The 19,283-nt window shown below is 39.3% G+C and overlaps 1 protein-coding gene across 1 annotated transcript in view; it reads right to left on the bottom strand.

Annotated features, from left to right (window-relative positions):
- Positions 1 to 4,567: 4,567 nt before the first annotated feature.
- Positions 4,568 to 19,283, bottom strand: part of msna (moesin a) — a 30,466-nt gene continuing 15,750 nt past the window's right edge. The window contains exons 2-14 of the mRNA XM_079417333.1: positions 18,236 to 18,319; positions 13,778 to 13,873; positions 12,808 to 12,930; positions 12,405 to 12,556; positions 11,587 to 11,670; positions 11,322 to 11,468; positions 11,124 to 11,220; positions 10,546 to 10,709; positions 9,595 to 9,725; positions 9,357 to 9,517; positions 9,037 to 9,129; positions 6,992 to 7,222; positions 4,568 to 6,014 (exon numbers count right to left, since the gene is read on the bottom strand). Of these exons, the coding sequence (XP_079273459.1) occupies positions 5,850 to 6,014; positions 6,992 to 7,222; positions 9,037 to 9,129; positions 9,357 to 9,517; positions 9,595 to 9,725; positions 10,546 to 10,709; positions 11,124 to 11,220; positions 11,322 to 11,468; positions 11,587 to 11,670; positions 12,405 to 12,556; positions 12,808 to 12,930; positions 13,778 to 13,873; positions 18,236 to 18,319 (1,728 nt within the window). The 3' untranslated portion in view covers positions 4,568 to 5,849. The remainder of the gene's footprint in view (positions 6,015 to 6,991; positions 7,223 to 9,036; positions 9,130 to 9,356; positions 9,518 to 9,594; positions 9,726 to 10,545; positions 10,710 to 11,123; positions 11,221 to 11,321; positions 11,469 to 11,586; positions 11,671 to 12,404; positions 12,557 to 12,807; positions 12,931 to 13,777; positions 13,874 to 18,235; positions 18,320 to 19,283) is intronic.

Genomic DNA, 19,283 nt, shown 5'->3' with positions numbered 1-19,283 from the left:
TGTCCCTTTTGGTTCTCTCTGACTCATCTAGCTCCTCTCGGACTGGATGCCACATTGCAGACATGGCTGAGGATATGTCTGTACGCTTTTCCCCCGATTGCTCTGCTCCCGGGAGTTCTGGAGAGAGTGCGTCGAGATGGGGTCCATCTGCTGTTAGTAGCCCCATTCTGGCCGGCCCGAGTATGGTTCTCGGACCTGGTGTCCCTTCTCGACGGCTCTCCATAGGAGATTCCCATTAGGAGGGACCTCCTCTCTCTGGCGAGGGGCACGATCCTCCACCCCCACCCGGAGTTGTGGAAATTGTGGGTGTGGCCCCTAAGAGGGCACAACTCATAGCTTCCGGTCTCTCAACTGAGGTTGTTGAGACCATCCTCCAATCCAGAGCTCCCTTTACGAGGAAACTGTATGCCCTGAAGTGGAAGCTTTTCATGTCTTGGTGCAGCAACCACCAGCTTGACCCAGTCAACTGCCCAGTTGGTTCAGTTCTGGAGTTCTTGCAAGCTCGGCTGTCCGCAGGGTTGACCACTCGATCTTGAAGGTCTATGTGGCAGCCATAGCTGCTTACCACGCCCCTCTTGGTGGCCAGTCTGTGGGAAAACACCCACTGGTGATCCCCTCCGTGGGATCTGGCCATGGTTTTAGAGGCTCCGTGCAACCACTTTTTGACCCTCTTGAGGAGATCTCCGTTCGTATTTTGACAGTAAAGACTGCTTTCCTCCTTGCTATTTCTTCTCTCAAGAGAGTTGGGGACTTACAGTCCCTCTCAGTGGCCCCCTCCTATCTAGACTTTCCGCCCGGTATGGCCAAAGCTTTTCTGTACCCCTGACATGGGTACGTGCCAAAGATACCCTCCTCTGTGCCTCGGCCCTCAACTAGAAGTGTGCGCCTCTGGGGGTCAAAGCTCACTCAACTAGAACTCACTCAACTCCAAGGTTTTTCTGTCAGGTGTCCCTATACTTGACATTTGTAACGCTTCGGGTTGGTCTAAGTAGCTCATGTTTGTGAGGTTCTACGACCTTGATATTCACACCACTTCTGGCTCCTCTGTTCTCTCGCCTTAGTTGTGCGCTTCCACACTAGGCAGGGATTTGAAAGTCTGGTGGCACGGGCATCCTCGTTCCCATAGCGTTTCGACACAACTCTGAAGGGGAACGTCCCAGGTTATGTATGCAACCATGGTTCCCCGAGGGAACAATACGCTGCGTCTCATTGCTATACTTCTGGCATCCCTGCGAGTGCTTCCCTCATTCCACCAGAAGCTGCTGCTGTTTCCACTGCACATGCTTTTCCTGGTCTCTACGTCACTCCACCCGTGACATCTTTCCACTCCATTGGACTGATTACACACGTGATTCAGAGCGTGGTCACGCTGAAGATGTTCCCATAGCGTTTCGACGCAGCGTCTCATTCCCTCGGGGAACCATAGTTACATATGTAACCTGGGATGTTTTGCTTCTTAGAATTGCACAGTGTCTAACATATTCTATAGACTGTGTCAGAAGAAAACTAGAGATCATAGAACACAAAAAAATAATTTTTGCGTACATGCTGTGGCTTCACTTATAGGACCCTTATCATTTGAAATAAGAACACCACTAACGCTGAAAGAAAGAAGGCATACAGATAAATAGTAATGAGGAACTGTATGTTCTTTGCTTTTTGCTGTCATTAATTTTGTCCTTGAGGTTTTGAGCTCATCCATTTAATGTATGTGACCCATTTGTATAATTAAAGGCAGAGTCAAAAATTACTTTTTTTTTAAGTTGTATTCATAAACAATGAAGTACATTAGGTAAGGACTGCCCTACGATACACATACAATAATTGCATCCTACTTTAAGATAATGAATTGTATGCTGAAAAATGTGCTTCGGTGCAAATGGGTTCAGTTATATGGTATACTATAGCATCATTCAACTGCTTTTCTGGGGGTACAGAGGAGTCTAAACATCTAAACATCTTAGCATTTAATTAGCCTACTGTAGATGTCAGAGTGAGGGTCTCTAAAGGGGATAGGGAGGATCAGAGTCTCAAGGGCTGCATAATGTCTATCAGATTCATTTCACGTAGAGGTGTTGTATTATGTAAGGCAGCAGAGATGCACATTTATTCATTTTAATGTTCTGCATGGTTGAAAATTGTCACTTATCTTGTATTGGAGTAAAAAAAACACATATGCGTCAGGTTCCACAGATATCCAGAAGTTTAATATGCATATGCTACATGAACTACGCTGAAAAATATCACCCTCTGGTGTTCGGGGAAGGCGTGTACATGGTTGGGTTTCTAGAATTAGATTATGGCCATGTTCGGGAAAAAAACTGCCATACTGCATATTTTACACCAAATATTCTCAATTATTACAGAAAACGTTGCTGTGAGAGTTTTTGTAATACCACGCATAAAATGTTGTTAGTGAAACAGGCGTCGTGAGAAGTCACAAAACTATTCAGAATCAGATTTATTGCCAGGTATGTTTGCACATACGAGGAATTTGTTTTAGTGACAGTAGCTCCACAGTATGACAGAATGACAGGACACAGATAATAAAAATTTTTTTTTTACAAATAGGCCTATACAAAAATGGACAGTGTGCAAAATAGCACAAACACAATATACAAAAGAAACAATTCAGTATGTACAGGTATGTTAGATGCAAATTTGAAATGTAATAAGTATGTGTGTTAAATAAAAAATAAAATGCATGATAGTGTTGTGCGTTTCATGCTTATTGTTAAGAATTCAAATATTCATGAGATGGATTGCCTGAGGTAAGAAACTGTTCCTATGCCTGGCCGTTCTGGTGCTTAGACGGCAACGGCAACAGTTCAAAGCGGGAGTGTGCTGGATGTGAGGGGTCCAGAGTGATTTTGCCTGCCCTTTTGCTCAACTACGACCTATACTGGGCCTTTTTAACAATAGAGTCAATGTGAATGTCCCACTTCAGGTCCTGAGAAATTGTGGTGCCCAGGAATCTGAATGACTCCACTGCAGTCACAGTGCTGTTCATGATGGTGAGTGGGGGTGTGCAGGGGGTTTCTCCTGAAGTCCACGATCATCTCCACTGTTTTGAGCGTGTTGAGCTCCAAGTTGTTAAGACTGCACCAGACAGTCAGCTCCTTAACTTCCTGTCTGTAAGCAGACTCGTCACTGTCCTGAATGAGGCCGATGACTGTGGTGTCATCTGCAAACTTCAGGAGCTTGACAGAGGGGTCTTTAGATGTGCAGTCATTTGTGTAGAGGGAGAAGAGCAGTGGGGAGAGAACGCAGCCCTGAGGAGCTCCAGTGCTGATCGTACGGGTGCTGGATGTGAATTTTCCCAGCTTACTAGCTCCTGCCTGTCTGTCAGGAAGCTGTTGATCCACTGACAGACGGAGGTGGGGACGGAGAGTTGAGTTAGTTTGGCCAGGAGGAGGTCTGGAATGATAGTGTTAAAGGCCGAGCTGACAGGAAACAGTCCACAAACAGGATCCTCACATAAGTCCCTGGTCTGTCCAGGTGATGCAGTATGTAATGCAGTCCCATGTTGACTGCATCGTCCACAGACCTGTTTGCTCTGTAGGCAAACTGCAGGGGGTCCAATAAGGGTCCAGTGATGTCCTTCAGATAAGCCAAAACCAGTTTTTCAAATGACTTCATGACCACAGATGTTAGAGCCACAGGTCTGTAGTCGTTAAATCCTGTAATCTTGGGTTTCTTTCGGACGGGGATGATGGTGGAGCATTTGAAGCATGAGGGGACTTCACACAGCTCGTGATCTGTTGAAGATCTGTGTGAAGATGGGGACCAGCTGGTCAGCACATGATTTCAGACAGGCTGGTGTCACACCGTCTGGGCCTGGTGCCTTCCTTCTCTTGTTCTTTTTGAAGACCTGGCGCACATCATCTTCTCTTTTCTGCAGTTCAGGTGTGGGGGAGACGGGGGTTGCAGGAGGTGTGAATGGTGTTTTTTCAAACCTGCAGTAGAGCTCATTCAGATCGTCTACCAATTGTTGATTCTCTACAGTGCTGGGACTCTATTCAAGACTCAGAGCAGCGGCCCGTGCATTTTAGCCAATTATAAAGGATCTCTCCCTGTTAATAATTTTTGGCCGCTGGGTTTGCTGAAGCGTTAGAAAATTGTTTGTTTGTTTTTTGTTGTTGCTGTTCTTTTGAAATAGGATGGTCAAATTTAGCAAAATGACAGAAGTTAAACTGAGATTACAGCACCTTTATAAACAGCTAAACATTTTAAACCATTCAACGCTGCATTGTCATATGACCTCATTGTTCCAAGCCCGTTTAATTTATCAAGTAGTATCCGGTGATATCTCAGAAATAAAACTTAGGCTCATTAACATTTTCTATCCAATTTCTGATAAATAATAATAATAATAATAAAGTCATAATACATGTATACATAGGCCTATGCATTTTTTTAATAATAGCTTTATATTGGCAGATATTCATAAACTTTCATGACAGTAATCCGTTCTAAACATAACTTGCATTTTCTGATCATACACTGTTTATAATGCTGCACATATGCCATCATTAAACAACTGAAAAATGAGCAAGAACAACACTAGCCAATGAATTGATGATGTTTTTAATATTTTATTGACCGTTGCAATTAATTTTTTTTAAGCAGCAATCTTTTTTGTGATTGGTTGACAATAAAATAAAATTAAAAAAAACACCTGCACCCTAAAGGCGGGAAATCGCCCAGGTAACAAGAACGCTGTATGACATAAGAACAAGCTTCATATTTTTAATCATGAGATCCATGTTCTTGTATATCAAAAAGTTTAGAAAGTATCCAAGACTGAGATCCGAATGATGATTTCATCCAAAGCAGCTGGGGACATATTGCTTCAGTGCAGCATATTGCCACATGAATAGAAATAAAATGAATATAGATCACAAAACAACTAAGGCACTGCCTACAAGTGCAGGGCTATTCAAAACTGTGTACACTCTGGGTAAATACTGTTCAGAAATGAAGGGAGAAATTAAATCCCAAAATATGCTTTTTAAATGTCATTCTATTAAAGAATTCTTTAAAATAATACTGCGAAAAAATTCAAATGCTTCAAAAAACAAAGTCTCTCCATTTTAAAAAAGCTTAAAATAAGAATAGGATTAAAAACTAAACTAAAAATACAGTTTGATATTTTCTCTTCAGTGAAAAGGCACAAAGAGGGAGCAGCCACAAACCTGCAGCAGAGAGAAACTATAACTAAAGGAATTATCAACAGGGATCTCTTACATACACATGCACGCACAAACACACACACACATACCTTTGTTCTTGTGGGTTGCCTGTATTGGCAGAGTGGTTGATGGGAGCAGATAGCCATGAATTTTAATCTATACTGTAGTTGTTTTATTAGAAAGGCACATAGATACAATGTTATAGCAATAGCTAGGCTATTACATAATCACAATGGCACTGTGCAATTTGATACATCAACTATACTGATTGGAATTGACACACTGACATGTCTCTCTGGAGTGCTTTCTAAATCTATCCTAACACTGGAGTGTTTTTTTGTACTTCAATTCCTACTGAAATCCCAGTTTTACTGAAATTAAAACCCTTTAGTTCGGTTAATCAGCAAACCGTTAATGTTTTCCAATAAAAAAGCTACATCTAGGTCAAAACACAATGCAAAAAAAAAAAAAATCTCCCTTATCATAATGCAGTAACCCAAAAAGCACTCCTGAATTAAAGGGATTTTTGAACTGTGCAGCATTATTCTATATTTGGCTTTATTTTCTGTTGGAGTGGTGCATTGTGGGTACTGTAGTTCCTCTGCAGGAATGATGGAAAAGACAGGCTGTAGCTCCCCCTGTTGGACTGCTGTACATTTACATGCACTCGAACTCATCGATTCGCTGTTTGGTGTTTCCAGAGCGGATCTGACGAAGCGTCTTGTATTTATCTCGTCCTGCTCGTACATTCTCTGCGTGGAGGATGTCGTTCTGGGTCTTCTTGGTCTCGTCACGAGCATTAGCAAGCTCAGAAGTAAGAGCCTGTGGAAAAAGAAGATTTTTCATTTTATTCCTTTTCAAAGTAAATTCCCACTGATAAAGCCTTTATTATAGGCTAATCATGGGTGTCCACTTTTTTTTTTACTCTATTGACAAACTACAGCTTGGATATTCTGCTAAATACCTCCTTTTGTATTCCACACAAGAACAAAAGTCAAATCAGTTTGGAATACAATAGTTAAAGGGAAATGAAACCTCTGTCATGAATTACCACTCATGTCGTTCCAAAACCATAAGACCTTCATTCGTCTTCGGAACACAAATTAAGATATTTTTGATGAAATCCAAGAGCTTTCTGACCCTGCATAGACGGAACTACCACGTTCAAAGCCCAGAAATGTAGTAAGGACATTGATAAAATAGTCCATGTGACTTCCGTGGTTGAACCTAAATTTTATGAAGCTACGAGAAGACTTTTTGTGTGCAAAGAAAACAAAAATAATGACTTTATTCAACGGTTTTTTCTCTTCCGTGTCATTCTCCGCTGTGAATTCACGACAGAAGCACAACTCATTCATGTGCATTCCTCTGCTTGTAACAAAGCACAGTGCATATGTCGTGATACTCTCGTAAATGGCAGTGGAGACTGACCCGGAAGAGAAGAATTGTTGAATAAAGTTTTTGCGCGCACAAATTATTCTCGTAGCTTCATAAAATTACGGTTAAACACTGATGTCACATGGACTATTTTAACGATGTCCTTATTCCCTTTCTGGGCCTTGAACATGGTAGTTTTGTCTATGCAGGGTCAGAGAGCTTCCGAATTTAATAAAAAATATCTTAATTTGTGTTCAGAATATATACGAAGGTCTTACAGGTTTGGAACTACATGGGGGGGGGGGGGGGGGGGGGGTAATTAATGACAGAATTTTGTTTTTATGGTGAACTTTCCCTTTAAGAATTGTTATTTTTGGATGAATTATTCTTTTAAAAATCGTATTGTGAAGTAGTTCTCTCACCAGCAGATGTTTCTGGACTCGTTCGTTCTTCTCAGCCTCTGTCATGCGCTCCTCCTCACTCCTGTCTTTATAGGCCGCTGCAGAAGTGAGTTCTGCGGAGGCCTCTGCGCTGCTCTCATCATCGTCGTCGTTGTCGTTCTCACCATGCACAGGCTCTTGGACATGGGCTGACACGACTTTGTTCTTCAGCTCCTCTTTAGTCTTCTCCAGGTCTTCCTGCACCTGAGTGGCCTGGATGAGACACACAGTGCTGCATTAAAGGGGTGGTTGACTTTTTTTTCTAGGCTTGATTGTGTTTATGGGGTGCAGTTTAACATGTTAATGCTTCGTTTAAAAAAAAAAAAAAAATCACATAATTTACCTTTATTCTACACCCTTTGTCCCTTCTCCAATTAACGCTCCAATGAGTTCCTGTTTTTATGAAGCCCCACCCTCAGAAGTACACGGTGGGCTCAGATTGGTTAGCTGGCCTAGTGTGCTGTGATTTGCTAAACCACCAGTGCATGTCTAATAAATGTCAGGCCCCTCACCTCAGCGGCATGCGCTCTGGTTGTACTGTAAACAATGACATCGTCAATATTGCTTATCAATTTGAGCACGATTGAGACGCAGAGAATATTAGTGAAGAGGATCGCGCAGAACCTGTGCAAGCACTGCTCCTAATGGTATGTTTTTTGTTTGTTGTTGTCTCATTCTTATAGATTCGCTGTTATTTGTAAATGCTACTAATGTTAGCTTTTAATATACTGTTTTATCTTGATTAAAGCTTTAATACAGCATGGCAACCACATGCGCGCACATGTTTAATGCTTCTCATAGCTATGTGAAAAATATCTGTCTGTCTATACACAAAGTGTATGATCGGAACAGTTTATTGGACCCGACAAACTGATGATCAGGTGAGAGAGAGAGAGAGAGAGAGTGAGAGATGCAGAGCGTGTGCAAAGCAGGAGAATGTGAGGATTAAGGCCCAGTTTACACTTGTGCGTTTTCGTTTTAAAATGCATAACTTCTGCTACTGTTATGCTTATCGTTGACACTACTCCGACGTTTTCCGCTGAAGACCCCGTTTCTGTTTGAAAATTTCGGGGTTACATTTCAGTGTAAATGGACCAAAACGGAGACTTTTGAAAACGATGGCGTGGCTGCCCACATTCGCACTGCGTATCCTTGATGACTGTGTAAACAATAACATCATGCTCACTGTACACATAGATATGTATTGGTAGAATCCCCGTTCGATCGCTCCAAGCACGCAGATGCGTGCACCATCTAAATAACAGGGTATCTACCAATACATGTCTATAGTTGTACTTGCATGAATGGTCACGTGACATGCATTTTCGGGTTGTGTAGTGTCAACGGAGATCGTTTCTGAAACGCAGCGGAAACGCCAGTGTAAACAGGAATCGTTTTCATTCTAAAAGTGTTCTGTGTATATTTATTATGTAAATATAAATACACACACATACAGTATATTTTGAAAATATTTACATGTCTATATTTATATTCATATAATTTACATTATAAATAAATATATTTAATATATAAACAGCATATTTTTCTGAAATATATACATGCATGTGTGTGTATTTATATATACACATAATAAAAATACACAGCACACAGATATATTATGCAAACAAAAACTTTATTTTGGATGCGATTAATCGTCTGACAGCACTAATTGAAATATGTTTATGTAGATGCATATAAATATTTATATATTATTATATTTTATTTAAATGATTAAATATTCCTTTACAAAACTGAAAATGTTCAAAGCTGTAAAATACTAAGTTAACAATATCCTGAAAAGGCATGTGTGATAAAAGCATCAAATAGTAGATTACATCTCTTCCACATTCATTTTTGTCTAAACAAGAGTGACTGTAAATAGCGTCACACCTCAAGTCATTTTCCCGGTTGTGTGGTTTCTATTTCTGCACAATGGTGTGGATGGATGGATAGAAAGGTCTTTTACTAACTAGCTCATTCAACAATAAGCTTTTGCAGTGCACCTACTAACAAATATCCATGTTTACCTTCATTTGCCACTCTGATGCTTCATCCTCTTTCTTCTTTTTGGCGTCTTCAAGCAGGGAGATCTTAGAAGTCAACTCTGCCAGTTCAGTTGCCTGTATACACACACACACATACTCAGAATCTCATGGGAACACGTGTAATTGTGGGTGTCCTGTGCTTGGATGATGTTTGGTTCTCGTGGAAACTTCATAAATGTAGTTCTGTTACCATAGTTACAACTGTAACCTACTTAAAGTGTTATTGTGCAGCTGTCATGGTGACTAGAATTGTGCTGCCATGGTGGCTGGCAATGTGCATCTTGGTAGTCATGTTAACTGACCAGATGCTCCTGGTTCTTCATCTGGCTCTCAGACTGCTGCAGCAGAGTCGCTTTGGCCTCCTCTGCCAGACGGCGCTCCCGTTCCAGGCGTTCCGCCTCCTCCTGAGCACGTTTACGCTCCTGATCCAACTCCACCGCCTTGCGGGTCTGCTCCTCCAGCTCTGTCCAAACAAAAAATAAGCGATTAATGATCATTAAGAAGAGAAGAAAGAACAGAGCAAACTTCACTCCATGTCACCTTGCTGAGCTTTTCTCGTCTGTTCCTCTATCACTTTGAGTCTCTCCATCAGCTCCTCTTTTTCTTTTTCAATCTTCTCTTTCTCCTTCTCAGCCTGCTCTCTCTTTTTACGCTCATCCTCCAGCATGGCCCTGAAACAAACAGACAGATGTATTAGAAGAACATGTCCTTCCTGGCATTGTGAAGTGCCCAACACTGAACAATGAACTTATCTAAACATACAACCATTCAATTCATAAAACTCAAATATAAACACTTATTATTGTCTTGAGGTGTAGACTTACTCCTCCTGTGCCTGATAAATGCTTAAAACAATCAAAATCCCTTAAGTGAACAAATCATTATTTTTCTGCCTTTCTATGCTGGACATACTGAGCAAAAACAGCCCGAGTCTGAATTCTGAGTACTGAACGTTCAAGAACTGAAAAAAAAACAAAAAAAACATTGTTTGTGAACTAAATGAACAAACAATTCACTCTTGTTCTACAAGAAGATAAATGGGCCAGAATGATCCCAATTTATAAAATGTGTGAACATTTTAATGCAAGACACTAACCCTGCGTCCGAATGTGCATACTATCCACCATATCTGCCCTAAATAGTATTGAAAATTACTACTATCACAGAATTTAGGATGGATGAACATTGGGACGCAGGGTAAGACTTGATTTGGTCGATTATGACACACAGTTTGTGAATGAATTGTGTAATCAATCAATGAGTCACTTATAATAGACAGACACATTAACTGGTTGCCATCTAATGGTGTAATGATTTAACATACAGAAGTAGTCACTCAATGAATCGCATCTGAACTAATCCTTTTGATGAGCAGAATCAACATATTTGAAGCACTGGAATGAATCCAAATTAACACCAATAATCACAATCTTGACCTGATATCAGAGCCTTTATGTGATGTTACTCTTAGATTTTTTTTTCCCCTCTCACCTTTCCATCTTCTTGTGGTTCTTTTCCTCCTTGGCTTGTGCCTTCATCTGCTGGACCTCGATGGTGTCAGGTTTACGGCGTCTCATATAAAGCTCATGGTTCCCCATGCACAGGGCCAGAACCCTCTTATTAATGCGTAAACGCTGGGCATAAAACACAAAGTCCTGTAGGAAAAAAAAAAAAAAAAAAAAAAGAGAACATTATAATATATTTCCTATGATGCCTTAAAATGCTGCCTACATAGACAGCTCCCTAAGTTTGGAACAGAGCCAAAGAAAGAAGGGGGAGGGAGTGAGGGATCAGGAGCTACAGGAAATACTAAAGAACGGGGAGAAAAGAAAAAAAAAGACACACATCCAGACTCTTTATGTCTGTGGTAAATTGTAAGAAAGAGAAACGTGTAGCTTCAATGGAAAGTTTTCACTGTGATTTCACCATCCTCAAATCTCAAATCACATCATGAAACATTACACCACTCCACTGCTTTAGAATAACAGCGTTCCTCTTGTCTACACCCTGTTTGCAAAGAAAATGAACAGAAACTGTGATAAGTCACACACAAATCTTGTTTGACATACCGGGGCTTTTTTATCAATGGGTTTGATGACAAATTTCTTATCATTGAAAGAAATGTTTCTGATCTCGCTCCAGGGGAAACCAATTTTAGGAGTCATCCTGGAAAGAGAGGAGAGATGAGTCAGGATTTTTCGGCACAGAAATAAATGTCACTTTCCATGATATTTAATCTGTTTCTAAATATTAAACATAGCAAGTACTTGTCATTCTGCTCGTAGATGTTGAGTCCCAGGGCGTCCACACCCAGCCACAGCTCTGATCCTTTCTTATTTTTGATACTGAAGTAATTCACACCGTACATCTCCAGATCCTGAGCTATCTTCAGATACTCCATCATAGAGTCCTCTCTAAAACACACACACACAAAGATATGCATTATCATTCTGTCTGGTGTGTGTGATTGACGGTCACTGCAGTCAGCGATAAAACAGAAAAAAAAGCAAGCGCACATTCCATTGGCTGTACCTCAACATGCCCTTGTGCTCCTCATGCCAGACCTGAATTCTTTCCTCCCATTGCTCCTTATTCAGCTTGTGCTGTTCCAGAACTCTGCAGAGAAAAGATCGGACACACATGCTCACATTCAGAATATCAAACACATTCTTAACATGTTCTTCGGCTGATACCTTTTAACAAAACATTACGTACTATGCTTTAAGCCTACACGACACTGTCGCCTCTGCCATTTAATGCATTTTTTTTCACAGAAATATGGATTTTCTCAGCATAAAATTAAGATTATGCATGAACAAAGAAACAACTAATAAAAAAATAAACATTCATTGTCAGCTATCTTCATTATTGATTTTAGTTATTGCAGCCCTAGTCCAAATAATTTATTATATACCTCTCTAGGTGTAATTTAATATTAGATACCACACAGCACTGATATTTAAACCATATACTTTAATATCAACAAATGAAATGATGTATCTGACTGACATGGTTTGAAATTTAAAAAGTGTTTGAAGAGTCAAGAATTTAATTTTTTTTTTTTTTATTGAATTTAAATTTTGCTATTTAAATTGCTTCAGCAACCAAAATGTTGTCTACTGCCATTTGTACATATTGTATAGTTAATCATACTGTCATTATAATAGATTTCTCAGCTTTATTAGTTTCTTTCATTATGTAGTTTAGTGATGCTTTGAAAAGCGGATTTTAGAGCATTGCAAAAACCACATAAGAAAACAGATCAGAGCACACTTCATCAATCATCTGCGCTCCCCCACTCTAGAGAAGCACTAGCCCCCACTTGCACTACCATATCTGTGTATGCACACCTCTGTGGGAGCAGTTTCTCACTGGACAGGTATCCAGGGGTGTGAACATCCTTGTTGTAGTCAGTGTATTTGGCCTGCACTGCATAAGATGCCAGCAACACTGCAGTCTCCGGGGGGCAGTAGATATCATCATTCAGGATCCCCTCTTTCACCTGAAGTAAACCAACAATAGAACTGTTTTGAAGCAAGAAATGCTTTAATGTTGCCTTGTAAGCGAATCCGGTGGTACAATTCCTTCACTGACCACCAGATTGTGCAATATCACATTATTATCACTTTCCAAGACCCAGATTTCATTTCGATCCACTACAATTGACATGCCTTCTATATGAACATATCTAAGGGCACATTGTACATTTAACTTTACCTTAGATATACAGTGATAATGTAAATACACACACACCTGAAGGAAGAAGAGTCTTTGAGTCGCCTCTTGAATCAGCTCCTCTGAAACATCTTCAGGGTAAAACTTTGCTCTGAATTTAAACAGCAAAGGACTCTCCTTGCGGACGTCTTGAGCCGTAACCTAGGCAACAAAGAATAAACTAGAATCACTTTCGGTCATTAATTCCACCTGCCTGTCAGCACCCATCATATCTTTCTTGAGCACAAACAGACTTCTCATTAACTTTCCCGCTGGGTACAATTATTGGGAAAGAAGAAAATTGGAAGACAAGTCTGGAAAAGGCTGACAAGTGCAGGTGTCACTACAAAGTGCTGCTAATCAGCGAAATGTTCTCAGTGGCACACTGATGAAAGTGTTCGATGACAGGTTTTTCTTTATTTTGTCAATGATAATGAAGAAAAGATTAAAAGGTGGCAAGATGAGAACTATACTATTTTAAATTAAGAAGTTTAACTAAAATATGCTGTTGTGAATACAATGTTTCTGTAAAAATGCTTGACGCAAAATGCAATATCGTTAGTAGACTCTAAAACACTGAAAACTAACAACTGTTTCCAAACACTTCTGAAAAAGTATCCAATATGCCAGTTAGTCTATTATATATTGTATTTTACAAGCTCATGTAAACAGCAAGGACACGTTGACGTGTAATTTGTTAATGGTGATTAACAAAGATTAAAAACAATGACAAATATGTTAGTTAGTAAACGGTTAAACATTTTTCAAAAATCTTAGACAGTTTAGTCTGTCAAAATTTGACACCTTTTCATAATTTTGCACATTATAATCACGATTTAAATGTTTTTGTTTACTGAAATGATGCACCATTGAAATCATAGTAAAATGAACTTGATGAAATGAAATATTGACTAAACATATACATGACAAAAAATAAATAGCTGTAAAAAAAATGAAGCCTGGTGCTTAAAAGGATACTACAATGCTATATGCATTTACACAAACACACCTTCTTGTTGAGTTTAAGCCAGGTGGTAAAGCCTTTGGTATCCTGGTACTGCAGTCCAAAAAACCACACCTCCCTTAACCCAATGGTTTTCACCACCTATAAAACAGACACATATTAAATAAAATAGCATTTTCACACACAAATAATACACGCATTTGCTTTTTGTAATAGAGGAATCTGAAAAGGAGACTGAAGCTCAAATTCCTCTACATGGAAAAAGTGGAATTACAGCTGGAACTGGACCATATATTTAATATTCACAATGTAGCTGTGCTAATATAATACTAATTTTAAAATAAATAAATGATCATTTTAATGCACTTTTTATTTGGCAAAATTTTCTTTAAAAGAATGATTGGACCTGTTCCACACTTCTTAATACCAGAGATGTTTTAATAGAGTATCTGAATTAAACTTCAGTAAAAACCAGCAGCGCCTCCAAGAGGTCAAATGTTCAGCTGTTTAATCACTGCCGTATGCATTTAGCTTTAAAGCAGGGGTGGAACGCTCAAAAGATGCTATGAATGTGACCGCATACACACAGAAGACACTCGCTATTCTAGGTCAAGAGGGTGTGTGAGACAGACAGCAATGGAAAATGTGAGGTATTGTCAAATGCTGGCTCACAACTGCACCAGTCAGACAATACGGTGTCTGAAAATTATGCAAGTTAAAAAGAAACAAAGAAAGAGAATGAATGACAGTGATGAGCAAATGTGGAGAAAGAGAAAATAATGGGGAAGAGGCAGCTGTGTTTATACACATCCTTCTCAAAAAATTAGCATATTGTGATTATTTTCTGTAATGTACTGATAAACATTAGACTTTCATATATTTTAGATTCATTACAACACAACTGAAGTAGTTCAAGCCTTTTATTGTTTTAATATTGATGATTTTGGCATACAGCTCATGAAAACCCAAAATTCCTATCTCAAAAAATTTGCATATTTCATCCGACCAATAAAAGAAAAGTGTTTTTAATACAAAAAAAAGTCAACCTTCAAATAATTATGTTCAGTTATGCACTCAATACTTGGTCGGGAATCCTTTTGCAGAAATGACTGCTTCAATGCGGCGTGGCATGGAGGCAATCAGCCTGTGGCACTGCTGAGGTGTTATGGAGGCCCAGGATGCTTCGATAGCGGCCTTAAGCTCATCCAGAGTGTTGGGTCTTGCATCTCTCAACTTTCTCTTCACAATATCCCACAGATTCTCTATGGGGTTCAGGTCAGGAGAGTTGGCAGGCCAATTGAGCACAGTAATACCATGGTCAGTAAACCATTTACCAGTGGTTTTGGCACTGTGAGCAGGTGCCAGGTCGTGCTGAAAAATGAAATCATCTCCATAAAGCTTTTCAGCAGATGGAAGCATGAAGTGCTCCAAAATCTCCTGATAGCTAGCTGCATTGACCCTGCCCTTGATAAAACACAGTGGACCAACACCAGCATCACTGACTGTGGGTACTTGACACTGGACTTCAGGCATTTTGGCATTTCCCTCTCCCCAGTCTTCCTCCAGACTCTGGCACCTTGATTTCTGAATGACATGCAAAATTTGCTTTCATCCGAAAAAAGTACTTTGGACCACTGAGCAACAGTCCAGTGCTGCTTCTCTGTAGCCCAAGTCAGGCGCTTCTGCCGCTGTTTCTGGTTCAAAAGTGGCTTGACCTGGGGAATGCGGCACCTGTAGCCCATTTCCTGCACACGCCTGTACACGGTGGCTCTGGATGTTTCTACTCCAGACTCAGTCCACTGCTTCCGCAGGTCCCCCAAGGTCTGGAATCGGTCCTTCTCCACAATCTTCCTCAGGGTCCGGTCACCTCTTCTCGTTGTGCAGTGTTTTCTGCCACACTTTTTCCTTCCCACAGACTTCCCACTGAGGTGCCTTGATACAGCGCTCTGGGAACAGCCTATTCGTTCAGAAATTTCTTTCTGTGTCTTACCCTCTTGCTTGAGGGTGTCCATGATGGCCTTCTGGACAGCAGTCAGGTCGGCAGTCTTACCCATGATTGCGGTTTTGAGTAATGAACCAGGCTGGGAGTTTTTAAAAGCCTCAGGAATCTTTTGCAGGTGTTTAGAGTTAATTAGTTGATTCAGATGATTAGGTTAATAGCTCGTTTAGAGAACCTTTTCATGATATGCTAATTTTTTTAGATAGGAATTTTGGGTTTTCATGAGCTGTATGCCAAAATCATCAATATTAAAACAATAAAAGGCTTGAACTACTTCAGTTGTGTTGTAATGAATCTAAAATATATGAAAGTCTAATGTTTATCAGTACATTACAGAAAATAATGAACTTTATCACAATATGCTAATTTTTTGAGAAGGACCTGTATATGATTGGTAAACAGAAAGAGGTGATGCTTCAATCAGTCTCTTTTGAATATAACCTCATGCTGTCTGCACTGCTGGATTATTAGGATAGGGTTATTAACAGGAAGTTGGATACACACAATTTGTCTGATATACACTGTCTGATAGGCTGCTGCTTTCAAATACTCAAATTCACTTTTTGGGTAAAATGTCCATCTTGGGTATATACATTTTGAAACACTACTGTTCAAAATTTGGGGTCAGTAAGATTAAAAAAAAAAAAAAAAAAGTTTCCATGTTCACCAAGGCTGCACAGTAAAGCACAGTAAAAAAAAACACTGCATTATGGTAATATTTCACAATAATACTATGTAAAATAACTATTTTAAAATGTAATTTATTCACGTAATGGCAAAGCTGAATTTTCAGCAGTCTTCAGTGTCACATGATGCTTCAGAAATCATGCTAATATTCCGATTTGGCGCTCATGAAATATTTTTATGATTATCAATTTTGAAAATAGTTATGTTGCTAAATGTTCATGTTAAAAATTAGATTTCTTTCAGGATTTTTTAAAATAGAAAGCTCAAAAGAACAGCATTTATTTGAAATAGAAATATTTTGTAATATTGTAAATGTTTTCACACTTGATCAATGTAATGCAATAAATTGCAGAATAAAAAAAAACTTTGGGTGGTGGCATACTATTGATCTTAAGAAAAATGTAAAACAGATAGGACAAATGATCAGATATCATATCGAATTTGTGTACATGCAACCTAGATAGTTATTTCTGACTGTTCGTTTGATTTGATGAACTACTTGAACGAATATTAAAATCTCGAAACTGATAAAGTCGTGGGAAGTCGTGGCCTAATGGTTAGAGAGTCGGACTCGTAATCCAAAGGTTCGAGTCTCGGGCCGGCAGGGATTGTAGGTGGGGGGAGTGAATGTCCAGCGCTCTCTCCACCCTCAATACCACGACTGAGGTGCCCTTGAGCAAGGCACTGAACCCCCAACTGCTCCCCGGGCGCCGCAGCCTAAATGGCTGCCCACTGCTCCGGGTGTGTGTTCACGGTGTGTGTGTGTTCACTGCTGTGTGTGTGCACGTTGGATGGGTTAAATGCAGAGCACGAATTCAGAGTATGGGTCACCATACTTGGCAGTATGTCAAAAAAAAAAAAAACTAATATTATTGAGACTTAATAAAAGGCCATCATTGTAATTTCATCTGATAATATTAATGTAATAGTAGCATATTCATTTTTTGCTGTGGTATGAAAGATGGTAACGAGTATGGTGAAATTTCAGTAGTACTGGTTTTGACTTCTAAAGCTTTGGTATCATGACAACAGGAGACCTTATAATCTCAAACCCTCGACTCAAACTGAAGACTAAATCCTGCTGGAAAAAAATAATGGAACTCCACAACCTACACAACTGTCCGAAGAATGAATGCTGTGTGTGTGAGAGAGACAGAGTGTGTGTGTGTGTGTGTGAGAAATTAAAGGTTGCTCAGGAACAAAGCTGCCCATTATCAAGTTTACGAAAGAGTGATTTCATAGACATGATGTTCAGAGTGACTAAGAGTGAGGTGGAGGGGGCTGTACAGAATTACAGCCTGAGGAAGAAGCAGAGTCAGAAAGAGGAAGGGTGGAGGAAGGGAGAATTCCCTCACAAGAAGGATTTCCAGTTCTTAATCTAAACACACAGACACAGCTTCTCTGTCACGGTTTTAAGTTTCCACTGCCAGCCAGTATATCTGCTCACACTGAATGTGATATATTCACAGCCACTCAGAAGACATTTAATGCATGTATATGAGGAGAAGGATGTTGAATTAATAAGATCTGGGGTGGTGATGGCGCAGTGGATAAGACACATGCCTTTGGTGTGAGAGACCCGGGTTCGAATCCACTGTGAGACACCAATGTGTCCCTGAGCAAGACACTTAACCCCTAGTTGCTCCAGAGGCGTGCGACCTCTGACATATATAGCAATTGTAAGTCGCTTTGGATAAAAGCATCAGCTAAATGAATAAATGTAAATGTAAATCTCAATGTGGGAGGTGTTACCAAAAGAAAAGCTATTCAATTCTTTAAAAAAAAAGATAATTAATCAGCAAAAAATTCACACACACCTGGTCAAATAACTGTTTCCCTGTGGTGCTGGGTTGGATGGCAAACTCCAGCTCAGCATCCATTGTAGTCACACGAACACTGATCTGGAAAGAGAGGGGAAAAAAAAAAAAAATCAAATGCGAGTAAGTGAGTGTGTGAAATAATTTTTTTTAAAGAATGTAATACATTTAGCTGGCAAGGATTCATTAAAATTTATCAAAAATGACGGTAAAGTAATTTATGTTGATACTTTATTAGAACAAACATTGCAACAAGAAACAAATTATTACGCAATCACTTTTTTTTTTTTACCAAAGATATCATATTACATAACCACTAATGAAAAGAAAAAAAATTTAATAAATACTAAAAATAAAGAAAAAATAATAAAATACAATATTTATTTATAAATAAATTATATAAACAATCATATCAAACAGGAGTTAAGAAGTTAAGAGACTTTCTCCCAGAACATCTCATTTTTTCCAATTTCAGAAAAAACATGGTATCCACTAGCCATTGAGAGATGGAGGCTTGTTAGATTTCCAGTGGAGCAGTAAAGACATTTATAATGTTATAAAAGACTTCTGTTTTCAATACTGTTCTTTTGAACTTTCTTTCCATTAAAGAAAAATAATAGTAGACAGCACAACCGTTTCAACTGTGATTACAAGAAATGTTACATGAGCACCAAATCAGAATATTAGAATGATTTCTGAAGGATCACAGGAATAAACTGCATTTTAAAATATATTAAAGAAAATAGTTCTTGGTGGGGTTTTTTTTTGTCAAATAAATGAGGCCTTGGTGAGCATAAGAGACTTCCTTCAAAAACAAGAAGTCTTACTACTAACCCCAACATTTTATTCAGCATCGTTGAATGTATAATACAAAAAAATACACTCAGTACATTCAAACAAAAAGTACGTTGATTTACCATAAAATCAGATTCATTCAGTCCCTAACTAACATGAAAGCATAATCAATGAAAATAATGAAATCTCTATTTGTCATGGACAGCTTAAACATCTTTAATAGCTTATACTATCTAGAAAGAGCCTGAACCCT

Source organism: Barbus barbus, assembly GCF_936440315.1.
Source record: "Barbus barbus genome assembly, chromosome: 5".
Lineage (NCBI taxonomy): Eukaryota > Metazoa > Chordata > Actinopteri > Cypriniformes > Cyprinidae > Barbus > Barbus barbus.
Note: the sequence above shows the minus strand (reverse complement) of the source record. Positions and strands in the feature narration are given on the sequence as shown.